This window comes from Gadus morhua, chromosome 3 (assembly GCF_902167405.1).
Source record: "Gadus morhua chromosome 3, gadMor3.0, whole genome shotgun sequence".
NCBI classification, from domain to species: domain Eukaryota; kingdom Metazoa; phylum Chordata; class Actinopteri; order Gadiformes; family Gadidae; genus Gadus; species Gadus morhua.
Window position 1 is genome coordinate 30,801,381 of NC_044050.1, and position 19,624 is coordinate 30,821,004.

General features: G+C 52.3%; 1 protein-coding gene across 1 annotated transcript in view; it reads right to left on the reverse strand.

The window, feature by feature from the left end:
• pkd1a (polycystic kidney disease 1a) overlaps positions 1-19,624 on the reverse strand; it is a 90,056-nt gene that overhangs the window by 42,213 nt on the left and 28,219 nt on the right. The window contains 13 exon segments of the mRNA XM_030351265.1: positions 167-2,793; positions 4,384-4,514; positions 6,346-6,521; positions 7,506-7,637; positions 7,715-8,145; positions 8,148-8,226; positions 9,275-9,724; positions 13,245-13,337; positions 13,339-13,511; positions 13,796-13,946; positions 14,258-14,406; positions 14,720-14,856; positions 18,659-18,836. Coding sequence (XP_030207125.1) covers positions 167-2,793; positions 4,384-4,514; positions 6,346-6,521; positions 7,506-7,637; positions 7,715-8,145; positions 8,148-8,226; positions 9,275-9,724; positions 13,245-13,337; positions 13,339-13,511; positions 13,796-13,946; positions 14,258-14,406; positions 14,720-14,856; positions 18,659-18,836 — 4,907 coding nt within the window.

Consider the following 19,624-nt stretch of genomic DNA (forward strand, 5'->3'; position numbering starts at 1 on the left):
AAACAATGTCAATGGGCCAGATATACATTACATATACAATATGGAGTTAATCAGGAAGACTTTTTCTGATAACATGACCAAAACTGTAGATTAGGGCTGCTCGACTATGCAGGTGATTAGACGTTAGCTGGTTGTGAGGTTAACCATGGAGGTGATCAGACATTACCTGGTTATGGGCGGTGAGGTTGACCATGTAGGTGTCCACTCGGCTGAATTTATGGACGTAGGTCTTGTTCAGGTCAGGGGTGACCGTGGCGTCTCCACTGATGCTGAGGATGAGGCTGACGTCGGAGCCCGCTGCCATGGAAACGGTGAACTCCACCGGCTTTCCAACCGCAATGGTTTTCTCACTGACCTTCAGCTCCAGCCCCTGGATCTTCTCCTGGACAATGAATTCTCTGGAGAAGGCTTGCCCGCTGAGGTCGTTGGTGGCGTTCAGGGTGATGGTGGTCGTCTTTGGCTCAGAGAAGATGACCGAGCTCTGCCTCCTGGCGTCGGTTCCGCCCGGCAGCAGCCACACCCAGGTGACATCACTTCCTGTCAGAATGCTCCCTATGAGCGAGACGTTGACCGCCGTCGGAACATAATTCTTGCCAATAACGTCTATGACGTTACTGGCTGTGAACGAAAGGTCTGTGATGACCTCCTGGACGCTGACCGTGTCCGACACGTTCTGTGAGCTGACCTTGTTGAAGACCTCCACTCTGACGACCCTTCGTCGAGCTCTGGTGAAGGTATGGACGACCCAGGGATCCTTCCAGGGCATCACATCTCCGTCCACCGACCAGCGGTACTGCAGGTCTGAGCCTCCTGAAGCGACCACACTCAGGTTCATCGGGGCGTCCACGGCGATCGGGTTGTCACTGATCTGCAGAGAGAGCACAGCGACCGGGTCCAGGAACTGGAACGTTCTGTTGGCCGTCAGCTGTCCCAGGAGGTTCGCCGCCTTAAGGAACACGTCCAGGGTTCCTGGCTCAGGTAAGCTGACCTCTACACTCTTAGTGGTCCGGTTGGATGCCGAGCTGGGCGGGATTAGGTTCCAGGTGAAGGACATGTTGGTGCCTTCCTTCAGCACCGCCTGCAGGTGGATGACGCGGTTTGTGGCGAAGCAGCAGCCTTCCAGGCCAGGGCCGCCCCCCCCTCCCCCTCCCCCTGTCTCCTCCTCAGCGACCACCGCCAGCCCCTCCAGCTCCCGCTGTACAAAGAGCAGCAGGCTCACCTGGGCCGCCCCCAAGCCGTTCTCAGCAATCACGGTGATGTTGAAGGTCCCCACCGAGCGGAAGGTGTAGAACATGGTGTGGTTGCCCAGGATAGAGGTGCCCCGGTCGCACACGATCCAAGAGAACATCACCCCGTCTCCCTCCTCCATCTGGGCCTCAAAGTGGACCGAGGTGTTGAGGGGGACGTTCACCTGGCTGGAGTTCAGTGTCAGACCGCGGATCGGAGCGAAAACGGCCACGGCCACAGCGGTTTGGTTCAAGCTCACCTGGTTGTTCCCAGTCAGGGTCACGTTGAAGACCCCTGACTGATTGTAGGCATGAACGACGCTGTGGCCTACGAACACCGTCCCGTCCCCAAAGCTCCACGTGTATTGGACTTCAGTGGACGAAGAGGAGGTGGTGAAGAGGTATGGCTCCTTGAGTGTCAGATTACTGGACCTTGTGCCATTATACTGGAGGACAACTTGGCCCACCAGTCTCTGAACTTCCAACTGGACGCTGGTGTTGCTGGAGGAGATGTTATTTAACACGGTGACGGACACTAAGTGGGTTCCTGGATTATCGTAGCTGAACCAAACCTCCCCAGAACCATGGATTAGCAAGGGGCCGTCCCCGGTGTCAAAGTCCCACAGGTAGCTGTAGTTAAACTCCGGCTGAGCTCTGGCGTGGAAGTGGATCTCCTCCCCCGCGTGGAAGTGAGTTTTGTTCAGAGCGAGGCTGACGTTGGCCACGGCTGGCTGGACGCACACACGGCTGGAGAAGAGGGCCTGGGACGCGTTGTTGAGCTGACTGGAGACGTGCAGAGAGAGGTTGTAGCTCCCACTGGCCTGGTAGGTGTGCGTGACCTTCTGATTCCCCTGATGGGTCTCACCGTCCCCAAAGCTCCACTGGTAGAGGGGCATGGGGGCGTTCCCAGAAACCCAGGCCTGGAAGGCCACCGGGTGGCGCTCCCGGACACACTCAGAGGGCCTCACCTCCAACACCTGGAAGACAAACACCTGCACGGTCAGGAGGGTCCAACCGGAGCTCACGGCGTTGCTGGCCGTCACGTTGACCGTGTAGTTGCCGTCCCTGGCGTAGTGATGCGAGGCCTGCGGCTTGGCGCTGGTGTACGTTTCCCCGTCTCCAAAGGAAAACGTCCAGGTGATGTTGCTCCCTGACGCCAGGTGAGCCACGAACACAGTCGGCATGTTGAGCTCTGTGGGCGAGTTGCTCTCCGCGGTGAGGTCCTCGATCTCCTCGTGCACCTGCATGTCGAAGCAGGCGTCCGTGGAGCTGATGGTGTTGTTCACCGAGACGCAGATCCTGAAGGTTGCGCTCTGGGAGTAGGTGTGCGCCACTTGCCGCTCGCGGCCCTGCCGTGCCGGCGAGCCGTCGCCGAAGTCCCAGGTGTAGTGGATGCCGTAGGGCGAGGGCCAGGCATGGGCCTCGAAGGTGGCCGCCTTGCCCGCCAGGAGCAGGGGAGGCACCGTCTCCATTTCTACGCGGTTGAGCACGCTGTAAACGTTCATGGTGATGTGCTGGCTGATGTTCTGGTAGCGGTTGGAGACGGAGACCTGCGCTATGTACACTCCTGGAATGACAAAAGACACAGAGCTGGATGAGGGGAGCAGGCACTGGGCTGTGAGCTGTAAAACACTGGTTCTAGTTAGTCCTGGGAGGACCACAGACACTGGAGGGAAGAGGCCGTGCTGTGAAGGGTTAGGGTTAGGGTTACCGTTCTGTAAAGGGTTAGGGTTACCGTGCTTTAAAGCACTGCACGGTTCTGTTAGTCCTGTGAGGACCACAGACACAGGGAAGAGGAGGGCAGGCTGTGAGCTGTAAAAAACTGGTTCTAGTTATGCATTGTCTCTCTGCTAAACATATTAAGCATGGTGGTTCCATTATTCATGAGCAGGCAGGGCCTGCCCGTAATTCCGACACCTTATTGTTCCGACGTGTCAATGGTCCGAAATATTTCCCGTTAGATCGACATGCCACTATGCCGACGGTTCAATGTTCTGAAAATGGAACCCATTGGTCCGAAGGTACGTTTGTCCGACTATTCAAAAAGGAGGCGCATTAGGCGGATGGTTCAATATGCCGAATAGGCCTACATATAAAGAGTTTTATACCTCGCTCGCGCTCTCGCTCTCTCTCGCGCTCTCGCTCTCTCTCGCCCTCTCTCGCTCTCTCTCGCTCTCTCTCCAAAATACAACCTAGGCCTACATATCACGTTCACAATGAATATTGGAGAGCAAAGTGACAACGCTTCACATCATTTCGACACAGTGTTTCAGCCCCATGGACAGAGAGCGTAGGTCTAATTCTCAACACGGGCACGAACACACACACACACACACACACACTTGACTAAGTACACGGTATGAGGTATAAATTTGACTAGATCAATACCAACGAAATTATTTAGGCTAAAAGCCCACTGCAAACACAGTAAACAACACATATAGGCCCACACACAGCTACTTAAGATAACAATTTGACCGTTTGACTTCTTTACGGGAAAAGTATTAGTCCTTGTATAAGGTGCGCTTCATAAATTCCCCTCTTGTGACCGTTGAAGCCCACAGCAACAGTCTGGCTTGGTGAAGTGCACTGCTGGAACTTAGCCTACATCGTCTTTTATTTTTGGTTTCATAATCACACATGTGGAACTGCGCCTTGGCCTATTCGGCATATTGAACCGTCGGCCTAATGGCATGTCGATCTAATCAAAAGAGTCGGACAAACGGACCTTTGGACCGGGTTCTGTTTTTGGAACATTGAACCGTCGGCATAGTGGCATGTCGATCTAATGGGAAATATTTCGGACCATTGAGACGTCGGAACAATGAGGCGTCGGAATTACGGCATGGCACCGAGCAGGCGTGCGATTGACTGATCCTGGTGTCAGTGATCATCATTGTGGAAGCGGTTGCTAGGGAAACCTGGTTGAGGGTAAATGTAAGTGGTTGCTAGGTAACCTGGGTGAGGGTAAGGTAACCTGATTGAGGGTAGATGTAAGTTGTTGCTAGGTAACCTGGTTGAGGGTAGATGTAGGTGGTTGCTAGGTTACCTGGTTGAGGGTAGATGTAAGTGGTTGCTAGGTTACCTGGTTGAGGATCGGTGTAAGTGGTTGCTAGGTTACCTGGTTGAGGGTAGATGTAAGTGGTTGCTAGGTTACCTGGTTGAGGGTAGATGTAAGTCACGTTGTTCCGCAGAGACACTTGATTGGGAGAGTCCGGGCAGAAGAGGGAGGAGGGATAAGGGGGCTTGAACTCAAACTCCTTGTAGCCTCCATCGCCGAAAGACCACCTAGCGTCACAAACAAAAACAGTTTGAGGTTATCTGAGAAGGCACTTGGGGGGGGGGGGGGGGGGGGGCGGCAGCAAACAGCCTCTGCTTCATCTCTCACTACCTTTAAAGCACTCTGAAGATAATCAAAATGTCCTGTACGAGAGTAGGAAAGAAGTGGTGGAAAAGCAGCAAAGACGGGAGGGTGAAGAAAAGAGGGAAATAAAATAAAAAGAGCAGAGAGTGACTGAACTCCTTCTGAGGCCACAGGATTAGCCCTGGTCTGTCTGTTACACAAAACACAGCAAGATAGAGTCCTCATGACACACCCTGTCCTGTAAGACAACACTCACACACATGATAGATAACTCCTTTAGAAGAAAAGACTTTCTGGATGTTTCATATTTTGTGTTTATATTGACTGTTAGAAGAGCATAGAAGCTCTTTGTTTAAGTATTTATCCCTGCTTACAAGTCGCTTTTCATTGTTTGTTTTTGTAATAGTGTTTCTCGGGTTAGAGTATTTTCTATAGTAGCAGTATCAGTACTATAATAGTAGTATCAGTGCTATAGTAGTAGTATAGTAGTAGTATCAATAGTATCAGCTGTATCAGTAGCAGTAGTAGTAGTATCAGTAGCAGTAGTAGTAGTATCAGTAGCAGTAGTAGTAGTATCAGTAGCAGTAGTAGTAGTATCAGTAGCAGTAGTAGTAGTATCAGTAGCAGTAGTAGTAGTATCAGTAGCAGTAGTAGTAGTATCAGTAGCAGTAGTATCAGTAGCAGTATTAGTAGTATCAGTAGTAGTAGTATAGTAGTAGTATCAGTAGCAGTAGTAGTAGTATCAGTAGCAGTAGTAGTAGCATCAGTAGTAGTAGTAGTAGTATCAGTAGCAGTAGTAGTAGTATCAGTAGCAGTAGTAGTAGTATAGTAGTAGTATCAGTTGTATCAGTAGCATTAAGGTACGGCCACACTGCACGCGTTACGCGCGTCAGAGGCGTTGAAAATCGTCATTTGTGCATCGGGAACCATTGGTGTAGGCGCGTAGACGCATTACACGCCTTAAAGCGGCACGTTATGGGCGTTAGACGCGGCATACGCACGTAAAAACAAACGTAAACGCACCCAACGCACCAACACGCAGAGTTCAAAAATTTGAACTTTTGACACGCCTACACGTGACGCTTAGCCGCGATAGCCAATCAGCGTGGAGCTTGACCCGACGTCACTGGCAGAGACTGACGAGTGACGCTTGCACAGAAGCACATGGAGGACATCTTAATCTTTATTCTGGGTGGAAATAGTGACATAGTTCAGCCATTAAAAGCGTTTATGTAAACATTTTTAGCGAGAAATGTGCATTTTACTTTCATAATGTTCGCTCGGTGAATGTGAAGGATGTTTGATTTGATAGTTATGACGAAGAGGGAACGCTCCATTCACCTGCATGGGCAGCGTCTTTGGTTGCTAAGCAACCTCAACGTCTTTGGCGGACTATTTCTCTGCTGATCAACACTACGAATGCTGGAAACACACCAGACACACCATGTGAAGTTATTTAACCCGATTATTGTTATTTATATCCGAGATTATTTAATCTAACCCGATCTAAACTCTATCACCCAAACACGGCGGCGTTTGGGTTTCCTACCTCGGACTCCTAAACACAGCGCAGCGATGGTGGCTGCGTAGGCGCGTTAGGCGCGTTGGACCATTATTGTGACACACACGATCAAGCGTCAAGTTAGGCGCGTTATGCTCGTTTTTTTAATGTGAGTAACGCGTGCAGTGTGGCCTTAGCATAAGTAGTAGTATCAGTACTTAAGTAGTAGTATAGTAGTAGTAGTATCGTGGTACCTGAAGGTGGCCGGTACAGACGCGTCCAGCCCCACGGCGGCAGTCAGGGTCTGGGGGGCCCCCTGCTGCACCACGTCGGGGGCCCCGGTCACCGTCAGGTCGGCCATGGGCCTCAAGGTGTCCACCGTCACGTTGAAGTGCTCCACCACACTGCTGACGTGGTTCATGGCCCTCACCTGAGGAGGGATCAGAGTTAGCAAAACCCTAACCCTAACCCTAACCCTAACGGTTAGGTTAACCCTAACCCTAACGGTTAGGTTAACCCTAACCCTCGCCTGAGGAGAGATCAGAAATAGCAAAACACAGATCATGCACTCCCATAAGTCCTCTCCCATCTGAAAAGTTTCTCGGAAAACCCAAAAGGTATTATACTAATATAATATAATATATTATAATATTAATATAATATAATACTAATCATCATCTCTCATCTTCATCCGCTTATCCGGGGTCGGGTCGCGAGGGGAGCAGCTCAAGCAGGGGGCCCCAGACTTCCCTTTCCCGGGCCACATTGACCAGCTCTGACGGGGGGATCCCGAGGCGTTCCCAGGCCACTGTTGTGATCCTTACCAGATGCCCGAACCACCTCAGCTGACTCCTTTCTAAGTAAAGGAGCAGCGGCTCTAATCCGAGTTCCTCACGGATGGCTGAGCTTCTCCCCCTATCCCTAAGGGAGACGCCAGCCACCCTTCTGAGAAAACTCATCTCGGCCGCTTGTACCCGCGATCTCGTCCTTTCGGTCATCACCCAACCCTCATGACCATAGGTGAGGATAGGAACGTAGATCGACCGGTAGATCGAGAGCTTTGCCTTGCGGCTCAGCTCTCTTTTCGTAACAACGGTGCAGTAATATTAATATTATATAATATTAATTGATATGAGTATAATATCATATTAATATAATATAATATAAATATCATATATCATAGAACGAGTGGTGAAGAATATGACAGCATTCTGGTGACCTCGGTTTTGTTTTTCCTTGTGTTCAGGCAGCAGCCCCCATCGCCCTAACCCTAACCCTAGCCCTAGCCCTAGCCCTAACCTCCATCAGAATGGGAGGGGACCTGTGTGACTGACAGCTCCTCTGAATGACAGCTGACTGACAGCTCCTCTGACTGTCAGCTGACTGACAGCTCCTCTGACTGACAGCGTCTCACCGTGAGCTTGTAGCAGCCCGTGTGCTGGTAGATGACGTTGAGCACGGTGTTGTAGTAGGTGAAGTAGGGTTTGTCGTCCACCGTCCACTTGAAGGTGGGGTTGGATCCCTCTGCCACCGAGGCCGTGTAGCTCTGAGGGAGCAGAGTGTCACACATCATATAGAGAACAGGAGGACAGCTAACCCCAACCCTAACCCAAAGCCACTCACCAGCACCGAGTTCATCAGCACCCTGCTGGTGGGATGGGGCAGCACCAGCAGCCCCCCCAGCGGGCGCTCCACCCACACGGCCAGCGTCAGGTTCACCTCCGTCACCTCGTTGTGGGCGACGAGCTCCACGGAGACCGGCCCCCGGGTCCCCGCCCCCAGCCCCAGGTCCAGCACCGCGTACAGACCGGGCCCCCCCCCGGGGGCCCCCCCGGAGGCCCCGGGGCCCCCCCCGGTGGCCTCTGGCCCCCCCCCGGTGGCCTCTGGGCCCCCCGGACAGACGGCGTACTCGTCAGGGCAGGCCGGACCGAAGGCGGTGCTGTGGTGCGGGCGGCCGCGCAGGAGGACCTGCGTGGGGTAGCGGGACTCCACCCTCAGCAGCAGGCGGCTGGCGTTGGGCGTGAGGTACAGGGTCCCGTTCTGGGGGGGGGGGGGAGCACTGTCAGCCCTAGGGGGGGGATCACCCTGATGGGGCAGGACGCCGACACCTGGTAGGCCGGCTCCGCAGAGCTTACCTGAGGGGTCAGACCAGAGTCAGTCCTACAGTCCTAAATAAAGACACACTAACCCTAACCCTAATCCTAACCCTAACCCTAGGACATGAAGACACTTTACCCTAACCCTACTAACCCTAACACTAACCCTGCTAACCCTTACACTAACCCTACTAACCTTTACACTAACCCTACTAACCCTAACCCTGCTAACCTTTACACTTACCCTACTAACCTTTACACTTACCCTGCTAACCTTTACACTAACCCTGCTAACCTTTACACTAACCCTGCTAACCCAAACACTAACCCTGCTAACCTTTACACTAACCCTGATAACCTTTACACTAACCCTGCTAACCTTTACACTAACCCTGCTAACCCAAACACTAACCCTGCTAACCTTTACACTAACCCTGATAACCTTTACACTAACCCTGCTAACCTTTACACTTACCCTGCTAACCTTTACACTAACCCTGCTAACCTTTACACTAACCCTGCTAACCCAAAAACTAACCCTGCTAACCTTTACACTAACCCTGCTAACCTTTACACTTACCCTGCTAACCTTTACACTAACCCTGCTAACCTTTACACTAACCCTGCTAACCCAAACACTAACCCTGCTAACCTTTACACTAACCCTGATAACCTTTACTGTAACCCTGCTAACCTTTACACTTACCCTGCTAACCTTTACACTAACCCTGCTAACCTTTACACTAACCCTGATAACCTTTACACTAACCCTGCTAACCTTTACACTTACCCTGCTAACCTTTACACTTACCCTGCTAACCTTTACACTAACCCTGCTTACCTTTACACTAACCCTGCTAACCCAAACACTAACCCTGCTAACCTTTACGCTAACCCTGCTAACCTTTACACTAACCCTGCTAACCTTTACACTAACCCTGCTAACCCAAACACTAACCTCACCAAAGGGGTCAGACACACGGTCATTCTGTACAACATGAAGGACATATGAGGGTTGGTGTGAAGGGGTTAGTGTGAAGGGGTTAGTGTGAAGGGGTTAGTGTCAAGGAGTTAGTGTGGCCCTGACCTGCATGGTGTAGAGGCCGGTCTCGGGCAGGCCAGCCGAGAGCTGCCCCCCCTGGAGTGGTGTCTCAGCCTGCCCCACGTAGAGCACCCTGACGGGGCAGACCACCTCCCCCACCCAGGCCCCCTCCCCGTCCTGCACCAGCGCCTCCACGTCCAGAACCAGACCGACCCTGGGGTGTCTGTCTCCTCTGTCTCCGGGGTCCCTGTCTCCTCTGTCTCCTCCGTCTCCGGGGTCTCCGGGGTCTCCGTCCGCCGCGCCGCCCGCCCCCGCGCCGCCCGCCCCCGCGCCGCGAGCCCAGAACCACTCCGTTAGGTTGACGGCGAGGACAGGTTGTCGCCATGGAGACAGCGGGGAGGCGGGGCAGTGGAGGAGTCGACCGGGACCGGCGTCGTGCTGCAGGGCGATGACATCACCGGGGAACACCAGCAGGTCCTCTAGATGTTCTCTCACCTGAGGACAGACGGAACACACACTGTGAGACACACTGTGAGACAATGAGACACACTGTGAGACACACTGTGAGACAATGAGACACACTGTGAGACACACTGTGAGACAATGAGACACACTGTGAGACACACTGTGAGACGCACTGTGAGACACACTGTGAGACACACTGTGAGACAAACTGTCAGACAATGAGACACACTGTGAGACACACTGTGAGACACACTGTGAGACAATGGGACACACTGTGAGACACACTGTGAGACAATGAGACACACTGTGAGAACACTGTGAGACATACTGTGAGACACACTGTAAGACAATGAGACACACTGTGAGAACACTGTGAGACACACTGTGAGACGATGAGACACACTGTGAGACACACTGTGAGACACACTGTGAGACAATGAGACACACTGTGAGACACACTGTGAGACACACTGTTAGACACACTGTGAGACAATGAGACACACTGTGAGACAATGAGACACACTGTGAGACACACTGTGAGACAATGAGACACACTGTGAGACACACTGTGAGACACACTGTGAGACACACTTTGAGACACACTGTGAGACAATGAGACACACTGTGAAACACACTGTGAGACAATGAGACACACTGTGAGACACACTGGGAGACACACTGTGAGACACACTGTGAGACACACTGTGAAACACACTGTGAGACAATGAGACACACTGTGAGACACACTGTGAGACAATGAGACACACTGTGAGACACACTGTGAGACACACTGTGAGACGCACTGTGAGACGCACTGTGAGACACACTGTGAGACACACTGTGAGACACACTGTGTGAGACACCCGTTGACACACTTGATGACACACTGAGACACTGTATGAAACACTGAAACCAGGGTTCGAGCCATGAAATCAGTAAACTGAAATATCTGTTGGGGTCTCTGAAAATACAGTTTCATATTATTCTGATTACAAATAAAGCTATTTTCCCTTCCACATGCAGAATAATATTGACGTTAATTAAGGGATAATAGAATGCCGTCATTATTGGGAAAATAAGACCAGACAGGGCGAACCTGACACCGACGCGAAACGGAGGTGTCTTGCTTCGACCTGAAGGGGTTTATGTTCGTTACTGAGCGTCTACTTGCCAAACGAAAAAATAACTTCACAAGGTGTGTCTTTTTACAATTTATTTGTTACCATTCGTAGTGTTGATCAGCAGAGAAATAGTTAGCCAAAGACGTTGACGTCGCTTAGCAACTGAACACGCTGGGGTTGTTGTGAAGGGCCCATGCAAGTGGACGTAGTGTTCCACGACATTGAGAAGAGCAGTGTTATAATAGAGGGATTATCAGTCTATGTCACTCTAAGTCACTCTCCGCTCTACGCGCATGTCGTTGGCAGAAAGAGACAAGAGCGACAAGAGCCGCAATCAGCTCTTGTTGTGCGGTTGGTTGCACAAACCCTTTTAATAAGACTGATTATCCCATTTATTCTACTTCTTGCTTGCCAAAATAATAAAACAATTCAAATACTTTAATAATCATGCCTTTTCTTATTCGCATTGCATGCTTATTAAATGTATACTCTTATGTAACTGTAACTTTGAGTTCATCTCCCTCAAACAGTAGTCCCCTTTAATTACGACCGATCAAACATGTTTTTCACACCTTGAAGGGCATAAACCCGCTTATACCATGGTCACTTGCCAAGGAAAATAAATTAAGATCATTCATTTATATTTTCATGCGTTTTACAATCCAAATATAACGTTTTTCACATAAATAGGAGGAACACTGTGAGACACACTGTGTGAGACACACTCTGAGACACACTGTGAGACAATGAGACACACTGTGAGACAATGAGACACACTGTGAGACACACTGTGAGACACACTGTGAGACAATGAGACACACTGTATGAGACACACTGCGAGACACACTGTGAGACACACTGTGAGACAATGAGACACACTGTATGAGACACACTGCGAGACACACTGTGAGACACACTGCGAGACACACTGTGAGACACACTGTGAGACACACTGTGAGACAATGAGACACACTGTGAGACACACTGTGAGACACACTGTGAGACACACTGTGAGACAATGAGACACACTGTGAGACAATGAGACACACTGTGAGACAATGAGACACACTGTGAGACACACTGTGAGACAATGAGACACACTGTGAGACACACTGCGAGACACACTGAGACAATGAGACACACTGTGAGACACACTGTGAGACACACTGTGAGACAATGAGACACACTATGAGACACACTGTGAGACACACTGTGAGACACACTGTGTGAGACACACTGTGAGACAATGAGACACACTGTGAGACACACTGTGAGACACACTGTGAGACACACTGTGAGACACACTGTGTGAGACACACTGTGAGACACACTGTGAGACACTGTGAGACAATGAGACACACTGTGAGACACACTGTGAGACACACTGTGAGACACACTATGAGACACACTGTGAGACACACTGTGAGACAATGAGACACACTGTGAGACACACTGTGAGACACACTATGAGACACACTGTGAGACATACTGTGAGACAATGAGACACACTGTGAGACAATGAGACACACTGTGAGACACACTGTGAGACACACCGTAGCTGATGCCTCGACACACTAAACATGAGGACAACGAGGAAACAACATCAACCTCATTCCAGTGGGTCCACCGGTTGGGCGTGTGTACTACCCCTTCATATTCAGAGTCAACCAAAGAGTGGGTAATTACACGCCTCGAATATTACAACCTGCCATCGATACACAGTGAGCCTTCACTGGGACTACCTGGAGCTGACAGGTGCCCCCCCCAGTGAGCCTTCACTGGGACCACCTGGAGCTGACAGAGGGACCCCCCAGAGGGAGCCTTCCCTGGGACCACCTGGAGCTGACAGAGGGACCCCCCAGAGGGAGCCCCCCAGAGGGAGCCTTCACTAGGACCACCTGGAGCTGACAGAGGGACCCCCCAGAGGGAGCCTTCACTGGGACCACCTGGAGCTGACAGAGGGACCCCCAGAGGGACCCCCCCAGAGGGAGCCTTCACTGGGACCACCTGGAGCTGACAGAGGGACCCCCCAGAGGGAGCCTTCACTGGGACCACCTGGAGCTGACAGAGGGACCCCCAGAGGGAGCCCCCCAGAGGGAGCCTTCACTGGGACCACCTGGAGCTGACAGAGGGACCCCCCAGAGGGAGCCTTCACTGGGACCACCTGGAGCTGACAGAGGGACCCCCCCAGAGGGAGCCTTCACTGGGACCACCTGGAGCTGACAGAGGAACCCCCCAGAGGGACCACCCAGAGAGAGCCTTCACTGAGACTACCTGGAGCTGACAGGTGCCCCCCCCAGTGAGCCTTCACTGGGACCACCTGGAGCTGACAGAGGGACCCCCCAGAGGGAGCCTTCACTGGGACCACCTGGAGCTGACAGAGGGACCCCCCAGAGGCCTAACCCTAGCAGAGCGCCCCCCTCTCTCACCAGGACGTGTGCCGGCGGGCCCGCGGGGAGGGTCAGCAGCACCTCGTCTGCGAGGGCGTATCGTGGCCTCAGTGCCCCGGGGGGGGGGGGGCCCTGCCTGGGAGGCGTTGGGGCTGGAGGAGGGCGGGCAGGGGCTGGAGAGCTCCAGGCAGCGGCCCTGGAAGGGGCACCACTGCTGCAGCGGAGGGCAGGGGGTCGGCTGGGGCTGGAGGCTGGGGTCTGAGGGCACGCACACCGCCACTGGAGAACACACCGCACCGCTGCAGCCTGAGGACACACGCACGCACGTGCACACACACACACACACACAGATTAGTGGAGAAGGGGAGGTCAGAGGTCATACTTGTCTATCAGCTCTATCAGGACGACGCGCCTCAAATCTGTGAATCATGTTTTATTATTACTGGGGTTCGGATCTGGTGAGGGTCAGAACTGTGAGTTGAATATTTAGGATGAGTGTGTTGAGCACATCTATATTCAATAAGCCCCAGTACATGCCACATGTGTGCTGTGTGTGAGAAAGTTGTTTGATTCTGTGGAGAGCGTCTCACCTGGCAGCAGCAGGTGCAGCCCGGGGTGGTGGCAGTGGGGTCTGAAGGTCTGGAGGAGGACCTGCGTCTCAGAGCTCAGACCCACAGAGAGGAACTCCAGAGACGAGAGACGACCGGGCTGCAGCACACTGAGCCCAGGGAGAAGCAGCAGCTAGAGAGAGAGAGAGAGAGAGAGAGAGAGAGAAGCAGAGAGAGAGAGAGAAGCAGAGAGAGAGAGAGAGAGATAGTGGAGAGAGAGAGAGATAGTGGAGAGAGAGAGATAGTGGAGAGAGAGAGAGAGAGAGAGATAGTGGAGAGAGAGAGAGAGAGAGAGATAGTGGAGAGAGAGAGAGAGAGAGAGAGAGAGAGAGAGAGAGAGAGAGAGAGAGAGAGACAAACGCACAAACAGACATCAATCAGCAGAGAATAGGGGTAAGCACCCTTGGGTGGCTGCGTGGATAAAGGGCGCGGGGGTCTCAGTACCTCTATGCTGCCGCCTTGAGGCTGGGGGACGGTGGGCTGGACAGAGGGGGGGCGGAGGACGGGGTGATGGACTGGAAACACCGCCAGGCCCAGCGAGTAGACCCCAGAGTCTGGGACGCGGACGCGAACTGGTGACACATCCTGTGTCACTGCTGAGAGAGAGAGAGAGAGAGAGAGAGAGAGAGAGAGAGAGAGAGAGAGAGAGAGAGAGAGAGAGAGAGAGAGAGAGAGAGAATGCCCTGAAGATATTAATGGGAATATTCTTCAAAGCGATGAGACACAAAAGAACACTGGACCGCATGATGTCCGAGAAGCTGATCACCCATGCAGAAACCCGTGAAGTATACTCAAGCGTGTGTTTGTGTGTTTGTGTGCATGCTTGTGTGCCAGGGCGTGTGTGTGTGTGTGCGTTTGCGTGTGTGTGTATGCTTGCGTGACTGTGTGTTTGAGTGTGTGCCCTACCCTGGGGGTTGTACTGGCAGATGTAGGCCTGCTTATCGCTGCACTGGTACGAGGTGGTGCGTCCGTCCGGGCCGAGCCCTGGGCAGAGGCCCCGGGAGGCCCTGTCCACGTCACTAAGGCCCAGCCACGCCCACTTCCTGGGGAGGGGGAGAGGGGGAGGCCGGGAGGGGGAGGCAGGGAGGGGGGACAGGGAGGGGGAGGAGACAGGGAGGGAGAGGGGGAGGCAGGGAGGGGGGGAGGGGGGAGAGGAGGGAAGAACAAAGGAATTATCACTGTTAATTGGGTTAGGGTTTGGGTTAGTTATCACTGTTTATTGCTCCTCTGATCGGCGAGAGCCCGACCTCTGACCCCAGACAAAAGTGAGATAGAGGAAGAGTAACACATTTACACACACACACACACACACACACACACACACACACACACACACACACACACACACACACACACACACACACACACACACACACACACACACACACACACACACACACACACACACACACACACACGTCTTGAACTATGGCCTGCTCTGCTCAGCTTTGCTTTTACAGATGCCTCTCTGTGAGTCCAGAGTCGGACCATCGGGACACAAAAACATCAACTCTCCTCTCAGAGTTCTCTGTTACGGGTCGTCTGTTACGGGTCGTCTGTTGCGGGACGTCTGTGACGAGGTAGCCAACGGTCCCACTACATAACGAGGTGGTCCCAGTACATAACGAGGTGGTCCCAGTACATAACGAGGTGGTCCCAGTACATAACGAGGTGGTCCCAGTACATAACGAGGTGGTCCCAGTGCATAACGAGGTTTCTGTGGTTCGCCCCCCGGAGGAATGGAGAGGTTCAGGAATAATTGAGGAATAATGTACGGTGGATAATGTCAACAACCCACAAGGGACCCTCAAATAAACCATGAAATACAGTACAGGAAGATAGATGAATGTCAAATGAAGATATATGATGTACTTTAAACTAAAATATATGATATGCATCAAATAAAAGATACATGATGGATATCAAACGCGCAGAAGTCAACGCGCAGAAATCCAAGAATTCCAAGATTGCCGCAAGTAAGTTTAGCATGTGCCTTTCTGTCTGTGTCTTATTAAGGGTCCGAGCACTTGGTCCCCTATTGTTTCTGTAACGTTTATCCCCTCAAATTCTGTAAAAGTCATACTGCAGCCTATACCGTAAGTCGAAAACTTTTGAAATTTTCAGGTATGGTTACCAATAACCCCCACTACCCATAAACCCAAAGGTGGCGCTATTGTAAAAAATCATGAATTAGGCTTATTTCTCACCAAATTGACCTGGACTCAAAATTCTTTCAGTATTCTTTGTTTGCAATCACGTGATCAAAATGACGTAAAAAGTGCTTAAGTTACGACGGCGGCCATCTTGGTAGGAAAACACAAGCGAAAACACAGGCGTCTTCTAGCAGCGAACACAATAGTGCGATACAAATGTCAGAATATTTCTCAAATTTAAGCGGTCCCGCCAGGGAAAGACACCAGCAGGAAGTTAACCTGTTAGGTTTCGATCCCTACAAGCTGAAAAAGTCGGATTTTAGCTAAGATCAGGCCCTTTTACAGGGCGTAGATTACAGGTTAAGGGTTTCTTGGTAAAAACAAACTTAGAACTGCAGGCACAAAAACTCTTGCAAAGAACCTCTCACAAATTGATTGAGCCCCAAAACTTACCAGTTATGAAGTGATTATCACAAATACGAGCGTTGGCGAGATTTATTTGTGCCATGTCGCCCCGGTAGATGTTTGAAATCACGAGTTGCTCCTCGGTCAACTCACGCGACCGAATCAGATGCATTTATAAAACCCACGGTCTTATGCCCTAAAAAATTTTACTTTTCCTACAATTTCATATTAAAGCTAAACATGATAAACAGATTCACAGGCTACAAAAATATAGGCTACAAAATCGCCACATTAAATCTTTAGACCAAGCTCCACAATAATTATCGAACAGAATTTGTTTTATCTAGTTCCATTTGAGAACTGGACAATGAAGTTGGAGCAGTCACCCCATTTTTCTTATATGACCATTTAGATATTGTATAAAAAAACATACAACTATTATTAGGTGGATACCAATACCCCCTTGGACCAGGTCAACATTGAAAATAATAAACTGTTCTTAATTGTTTTATCTGGAAAAATAAAGGTTACAACAAATTAAGATATATGATGTATATCAACTTAAGAAATATGATGCATGTCAAATTAAGAAATATGATGCATATCAAATTAAGAAATATGATGTATATCAAATTAAGAAATATGATGTATATCAAATTAAGAAATATGATGCATATCAAATTAAATGAATCCTGTTTGACATAGATGCTCTCTACCTCTCCCCCTCGGATAAACGACCCCTGCCCTCTCTCCCCCTTCAAACACACAGCCTCTCTCTCTCACCCCCATGTCCTCCCCCCCCTCAGACATACAGCCTCTCTCTCCCCCCTCCTCTCTCCCCCCTTCAGACACACAGCCTCTCTCTCCCCCCTTCAGACACACAGCCTCTCTCTCCCCCCCTCCTCTCTCCCCACTTCAATCACACAGCCTCTCTCCCCCCTTCAGACACACAGCCTCTCTCTCACTCCCCCACATGTCCTCCCCCCCTCAGACATACAGACTCTCTCCCCCCTCCTCCCTCTCTCCCCCCATCAGACACACAGCCTCTCTCTCTCCCCCCTCCTCCCTCTCTCCCCCCATCAGACACACAGCCTCTCTCCCCCATCCTCCCTCTCTCCCTCCTTCAGAAACACAGTCTCTCTCTCTCACCCCTCTCTCTCCCCCTTCTCCCTCTCTCCCCCCATCAGACATACAGCCTCTCTCTCTCTCACCCCTCTCTCCCCCCTCCTCTCTCTCTCACCCCTCTCTCTCCCCTCCTCCCTCTCTCCCCCCATCAGACACACAGCCTCTCTCTCTCTCTCCCCCCTCCTCCCTCTCTCCCCCCATCAGACACACAGCCTCTCTCTCTCCCCCCTCTCTCTCCCCCCCATCAGACACACAGCCTCTCTCTCCCCCCTCTCTCTCCCCCCATCAGACACACAGCCTCTCTCTCCCCCCTCTCTCTCCCCCCATCAGACACACAGCCTCTCTCTCTCTCACCCCTCTCTCCCCTCTCCTCTCTCTCTCCCCTCCCTCCTCCGTCTCTCCCCCATCAGACAAACAGCCTCTCTCCCCTCTCCTCTCTCTCTCTCCCCCCTCCTCCCTCTCTCCCCCCATCAGACACACAGCCTCTCTCTCTCCCCCCTCTCTCTCCCCCCATCAGACACACAGCCTCTCTCTCGCCCCCCTCCTCCCTCTCTCCCCCCATCGGACACACAGCCTCTGTCCCCCCTCCTCCCTCTCTCCCCCCTCCTCCCTCTCTCCCCCCATCAGACACACAGCCTCCCTCTCTCTCCCCCCTCCTCCCTCTCTCCCCCCATCAGACACACAGCCTCTCTTTCCCCCCCCCCTCCTCCCTCTCTCCCCCATCAGACACACAGCCTCTCTCTCTCTCTCTCTCTCTCTCTCTCTCCCCCCTCTCTCCCCCCATCAGACACACAGCCTCTCTCTCCCCCCTCTTCCCTTTCTCCCCCCATCAGACACACAGCCTCTCTCTCTCTCACCCCTCTCTCCCCCTCCTCTCTCTCCCCTCCTCCCTCTCTCCCCCCATCAGACACACAGCCTCTCTCTCCCCCCTCCCCCCTCTCTCCCCCCATCAGACACACAGCCTCTCTCTCTCTCTCACCCCTCTCTCCCCCTCCTCTCTCTCTCACCCCTCTCTCTCCCCTCCTCCCTCTCTCCCCCCATCAGACACACAGCCTCTCTCTCTCCCCCCTCCTCCCTCTCTCCCCCCATCAGACACACAGCCTCTCTCTCTCCCCCCTCCTCCCTCTCTCCCCCCTCCTCCCTCTCTCCCCCTCAGACTCACTGTGAGACCCTCTTGGCTAGGAGGCGCTGGAGCTCCTCGTCCCGGACCACGGCCAGCTCCCCCCCCCTATCCAGGCAGTGTCTCCGGGCGTCGGTCCAGCCCTCCTCCCCCGCGACCAGCTGGTAGCAGCGGGCGGGGGGGCCGTGGGGCAGGCCGTCTGGGGGGCAGTAGGGGGCGGCTGGGGAGAGATAGAAGAATATCACTCATAATAATAATAATAATAATAATAATAATAATAATTCCTGACTTTATTATAGCTCTTTTCAGTGACCCAAAGACGCTTACAGTGACGGAGACATCAACACGAAGAGGGTGAGGACATCAAGGGGGACAAGCGGAAGACAGCGCAACAGAGAACAGAAGCCAGGGATAAGGTGCTCATGGGTAGGGGAGGTCATAGGCTTGGGAAAAGAGGTCGGTTTTTAACAGGATTTGAATATGGGAATCGTGGGAGAGTCGTGGACAGGTTGGGGGAGAGAGTTCCAAAGTCGGGGTGCTGTTCTTGAGAGGGCTTTATCACCGGAGGGTTTAAGTTTGGATGGTCGGACGGTCAGAGTGAGAGTGGAGGAGGATCGGAGGGTTCGGGAGGGGCGATGGGGGATGAGGAGGTCAGACAGGTAGGGGGGGCCAGGTGGTGGCGAGCTTTAAAAGTCAGGAGGGTTTTGAAGTTGATACGTTGTTTGATGGGGAGCCGATGGAGAGTGAAGAGAACGGGAGTGATGTGTTCACGTGACCGGGTGTGAGTGAGAAGGGGCGCAGCAGAGTTTTGGACCATTTGGAGTCTATGGAGGGAATGAGAGGTGATGCCAGTGAGGAGGGAGTTGCAGTAGTCTAGACGGAACGAGATGAAGGCGTGGATAAGGGATTCAGCAGTAGGGGGGGACAGGCAGTGTCTGATTTTGGCGATGCGGCGGAGGTGGTCGAGGAGGTCTTAACAATGGAGCTGACATGGGGATCAAAGGAGAG